This window comes from Austrofundulus limnaeus, unplaced genomic scaffold, assembly GCF_001266775.1.
Source record: "Austrofundulus limnaeus strain Quisiro unplaced genomic scaffold, Austrofundulus_limnaeus-1.0 Scaffold92, whole genome shotgun sequence".
Lineage (NCBI taxonomy): Eukaryota > Metazoa > Chordata > Actinopteri > Cyprinodontiformes > Rivulidae > Austrofundulus > Austrofundulus limnaeus.
This window is the reverse complement of record NW_013952494.1, coordinates 923,062-928,841: the sequence shown is the minus strand read 5'-3', so window position 1 is coordinate 928,841 and position 5,780 is coordinate 923,062. Positions and strand designations below refer to the sequence as shown.

The following is a 5,780-nucleotide window of genomic DNA, read 5'->3' as shown; positions in this document are numbered from 1 at the left end:
CTTTCTTTCTTTCTTTCTTTCTTTCTTTCTTTCTTTCTTTCTTTCTTTCTTTCTTTCTTTCTTTCTTTCTTTCTTTCTTTCTTTCTTCTCATGCCCTCATTGGCCATTCTGCCCATGTCTGGTTTTCCGTCTCACATTTGTCACATCAGCTGAGCACAATTCCCTAAGAACATTTTAAAGCGGTTCACTCAGACTCTCATTCGGCCCCTCATTATGTAACACACTAAATGTGTCAAATTATATGTGTGTCTTCCTGACTCTCACAGATGCTGGTATCAGCTTTTCTTGTAACCTTTGTATCAAAGTGGCACATTGTATAAAAGTCAATTTGAAAACACACACATTCTGTAGCAACTTTTCGGGAAGTTTTTTTTTTCTTTCCCAGGAGAATACCTTGTAAGGAGGAATGGACTGGGATGGTTGGGAACTCTCCCCTCCTTTTTCTTTCTTTCAATCTTCATCTCCACATGTCGTCCTCGTAATCTTATTTTATTCATGAGAGCACACTCCTGCCTCTTTTAGTTTCAGCTGCAGCCTGATCTACAGTGCAGGCAGACGTTGGTGTGAGAAAGAGGAGTGTTTGATTAGTGTTTGTAGAGGAAACAACAATAAATTCAAATTGGTGAAAAGTTAAAAAGAGTTAACTGGCTCATTAAAGCTGTCCGCCTCTCGCTTCCTATCAGGGTGGATGAGACGCGATGTGAGGTGCCTGGTGGTGCTTAACTCACCTCACCGGGACACTCTGTTCCGGTCACAGCCCGCCAAACAGGGCTTAGCACATTTGTACAAACACACATTTATGCATGTTCACGAACAGGTGAGACTTTCAAAGAGAACACAATGGATTCATTTTCTGATGAGACCGATTTATTGAAGAAACTCTTCTTTTATTATTGCTTTAACTCTCTGTCCACTACCTTTTTTTAATCTCTTTTCATTTTCCTTTTTTTTTCTGAATCGAGGCATCAGTTTCAATGAAAGCACCTAATAACAAGTGGTCGTTTCTCCTATCTGTGCCAGAAACAGAGTGAAACTCTAACCCGCCTCACCTCATGAACACACTCTGACCCTGCATATTATTACCAGCTTGCACCTGACCCCGACTCAGCGCGATCAAAATTACACAGTTAAAGGGATCCACGATTAGTTGTAACATTAAACTTTATTTGATAAAGATTTATTTTAACTGTAAAATAAAGACTGTAAAAATACTGTAGGCTGTTTAGTTTTGTAAATTTTTTAAAAATATATTTTAACACGGACGGAGCCATTTTATTTACACGCAAAGCATTTTGGGTAAATGATGACATCAACTAGGTCATCGGTGTGAGGCTGCTAGCGAGCTATATCCACCCTGAAGGTTAATCTTGGACAATATCTGATGATTGGCTCTTTTAAATGAAACCAGAGAGCATTGACAGAGAGGAGAAGATAGAAATGACTCAGCCTGGAACTGAAAATACTATAGATGGAGGACAACAGAGCTGCTTCATGGAAGAAGAACCTCAGCTTAGCCTGTTAGCCTTTGCTCTAGTGCCCACGCTATACTGCCTTATATGTTTTAGCTTGGCGCTAGCGCGACAAACAAGCTAAACTGAGGTCCTCCATCCATATTTTCAGTTGCAGCTGAGTTATTTCTACCTTCTCCTCTCTGTCAATGCTCTCTGGTTTCATTTAAAAGAGCCAATCATCAGATATTGTCCAAGATTAACCTTCAGGGTGGATATAGCTCGCTAGCAGCATCACACCGAGGACCTAGTTGATGTCATCATTTACCCAGAATGCTTTGCATGTAAATAAAATGGCCCCGTCTGTGTAATATATTTTTAAACGTTTTGTTTAAAAATTATAAAAACTAAACATCCTATAGTATTTTTACAGTCTTTATTTTACAGTTAAAGTATATATTTATCATAAAAAGTCTAATGTTACAACTAATCGGGGATCCCTTTAACAGATGGGACCTGCGGTCATTGGTGTATTTAGCTAGATTTTGTTTTTGTTCCATTAAGCTTTGCAGGCTATGGTGCTTGTAAGAGATCGTGACGATGCGGTTGTGTTTCAGGTATGTGCCGACTGGGAACGGACATCACTTCGGACCAGTATTCAGCCCACCAGTGCGTTTAAGCCCAGTCCTGCGATGGAAACGTACACCACTGAGGGGAGCTTCATAAATACCAACCTGGTCACTGCAGACGAGGAGTCGCAGGAGTTTGATGACCTCATATTTGCCTTAAAAACAGGTGGGGGTGGGGTAAATGACCGTAAGCAGGCTCAGTCGCTATAGCTGCTTTAGATTTTCCTTGGAGAGGGAAAAAAAGCAACCAGATACAAAAAGCAGTTTATGCCCATCAGCCTCCCTCATAATCAATAAGTCCAGATATGTCACTAAAACAGCTCTGAACTTTAAAGAAGTGCTAAAACAACACTTGTATCGTCACAAGTAACCAATCAGAGGGGGTTCTGATTAGGTTACGACTAAAATCATTGCGCTGTTGACACGTGGAGTGTTACTGGTTTGACATGAGCTCAAGCTGATGACAGCCTCCACGTGAACATCATGGCAAACGTTGCAAACGCAACCAGAGTTCACGTTTTCCGTAACAACGCTGTGTAAACGCCGCAAGCTGAACGACTGATTAACTTTGTTTTAAAGCTAAAACTGATCTTTTATGTTTAAAAGAAGCGGAACACAAACTGAAAGCTAAAATGAATGAATGAATGAATGAATGAATGAATGAATGAATGAATGAATGAATGAATTTTATTTAAAAGGACAATGTGCAATTAAAACATAAACATAAAAACATTTGATGCATTGCACCAGATTTAGCCAACGGCTAATTTACATCTGCAGTCCTCAACACAACATCCAACAATAATAAAAACAAGAAAATAAATAACAGAAAAATGAAAACAATACATTATAAAACATTTTACAATCAACAATAAAAATACATAAACACCCTGCCCACTCTCCAGTCACAATTAAAAGGTTATATCACTAAACATTCAACAAAAAACCCGCAACTCCCCCAAACCAAAGCAAACTCTAAAATCGATTACCCGGTGCAATTCAGTGATTGCAACACTGAGTAGATTTAAGATACTTTTAAAGATTATTTTTAAAACTAATAAAAGAGCTACAGTTTTTTACAAAATCAAGAGCAGCATTCCACTGAGCGATGGCTTTAACCGAAAAAGCTGCTTGTCCAAAGGCTGAGCGCCGAGCAGGAACTTCACAGTTCTGCCTGGATGTTCTAGTTTAGCGACAATGATGGTGTCTTAAGGGCTTGTTGTCCAAAGTTTTGAGGACCTGTTTGTAACAAGACTCTACAAAAATTAAAAAAACAAGCTAAAAGAAACAAAATGTTAGCTATAAGCTAAACGTCACAAAAGGCTAGTGTTATTCCCTGGTGTAGATTTAAGCAGAAAGGTCTGATTGAACTTTGACATAGATTTTATCACAGCAAAAGCAAACAACAAGAAGTACCTTTGGTATTACTTGGATGTGTTTCAGTGAGTCCTGTTTACTTAGAAAAGGGAAATGGTTTGTCAAATATTATAAAAGTTCTCACCTCCAGGATTTTTTTTAGGTTAAAACAACGTGCAACTATTTTTAATGCAAAAGAAAAGAAAATTGGTACACAAAATAAAAAAGTTTCCTCAGTACAATGGCAACAATATCTCTTCTAATGAAAATATAGGATGCTGCAGAAACAGGAAGTGGAAAGAAATGACTGGAGTGTCATTAAAATAAATGCGAGGAGACCAAACCCGAGAACACTTTGAGGAATAAATCGTAAGGATCTGATTTGACGCAACAGAAAACTTAGTATCTTATTTATCCATTAGCAGCAGTTCTGCTCAGTCATGCCTCTTCTGACCTTATATTTCTCTGCTGCTATGGAAACCATTCTTTTCCTGCTTCCCATTTAATGAGCCGAGGGCCCAAACAACTCACAGATTCACAACGCAGACACCTGCAGTCACTGTGCTGTGTCATACTGTATATATGAAAAGGATGTGGTCATTTTTACTTCTCTGAAATAATAAAATCTATCAAAAACAAAACGGATGCGACAGCCGCTCACTACAGTCTGTCTCAGTGTCTCACCTGGATGTTTAACACAAATAAAAAGGTGGACAGCTCTAAGATAAGTACAAGAAGTTAAGGTGAATCAAAACATGCAGCCATGGAGATGGTCAAACTAGAGGTCCTGCCTGACAGATTTGGGTCTTTAAAGCTTTGCAGGTGTCAATAAACAGATTAAGCTCACAGGATAGGGTTGCTTTCAGTAAAAAGACTCACTTATTGATTGATTGTGTGATGAAAGAGTGAGTTCAGAAGGATAGTTGCAGAGTTCTTTCTGCTCCTTGAAGGAAACTGGAGTTTAATTATCTAAGATCAATTGAAACAAATGGTCAGATATTTGTTGTTTGTGGTGAAAGATAATCCTCATTCATTACTCTTTGAATCTCTGCAAATAAATTTCCCTTTAGCTTGGTCAACTCTAATATTTACTTAATGACCTCTGACTGACACCCAGGATTTACAGCGACACAATCTGCAACAAAGATTACTTACTGATGGGGATTACATAATCTGGCTCCACCTGTCAGGGTTCAATAAGCAGTACAGTAATGAGGGTCCTCAGACACTTCAACCTGTAGTCAACCATTAACACACAAACACAGATACACACACGTACACCCAACACATGAACTGTAGTAGAGCTGATCATTAACATGGCATCGGAAAAGGGCTGCTCATGTAAATAAATAAATAAATAACATTGCTCGGTTAACAAAACTTCTCTCAGTTGTGAATCTGCTGACCTTTCACTAAAACACAATGAGCTTTTCAGGTAAATGTGCAACGATGGAAACAGAAATGCAAATAATAAAATAAATAAATAAATAAAATGTGAGCAATCCATAATGAAAACTTCTTTTTCCAATTGAAAACCTGATACCCACCACTTTTATGGCAGAGTTTTGTACGGTGAATGGCCTTCAGCTACTTTTAAAACAATTTTTCAGTTCAGTATGTTTTAAATTGACTTACATAGTTGTCACATTTATATGTTGGGTAAGGAGGATTATTTGTGGTGGCTATCTTGAATTGGACTGACTTAAAATACAATCTGTAGCAAAGAGATGACAAAATAAGGGTGACACTTTTTGTACTTTTGTACTTTTTGTACTTTTTGTTCAATTCCATAGAGTTGATGCTAAGGTTTAGGCCAAATTTAAGTTCTATCTCTGTACTTGTCTCTGTAATTGACTGACTGCAGGGATAATAACTGACTTGTAGTCGTTTTGGGTTTTTTTTAAGGTCACTTGATTGTAGCAGCTAACTTGAATCAAGCTGACTCTAGAAGTTAATCAGTTGTAGATGTACATTAATTATTACTCACAGTAAGCAGGTGACAGATAAAAACACTCACACAATACAGCAGGGGTGTCAAACTCATTTTCACCGAGGGCCACGTGAGCGTTATGGTGGTCCTCGGGGGGCCAGTTGTAATGAACTTTGACGTTTCATGTTTAACTTTGACTAAACAGAGTTTTAACACGTCCTCTTTTAAACGCCGATAAGAACTAAATGTACGACTGACTAAATCTGAAATAAATACAGAAAAATTATTAAAAGTAAAACAAATAAAGTTTTACTCACTGATGATTTTCTAGTGAGTAGCTGCATTATGGCAGATTTAGTTTATGTTTGATGGTGACTTTACAGCAGCTTATTTTCAGACATTAATACTGTGCTACCC

General features: G+C 37.9%; 1 protein-coding gene across 1 annotated transcript in view; it reads left to right on the top strand.

Moving 5' to 3' along the window:
• adgrv1 (adhesion G protein-coupled receptor V1) overlaps positions 1-5,780 on the top strand; it is a gene marked incomplete in the record, with an annotated part of 123,624 nt that overhangs the window by 116,775 nt on the left and 1,069 nt on the right. Inside the window, 1 exon segment of the mRNA XM_014012531.1 lies at positions 2,066-2,243. Within this exon segment, the coding sequence (XP_013867985.1) occupies positions 2,066-2,243 (178 nt within the window).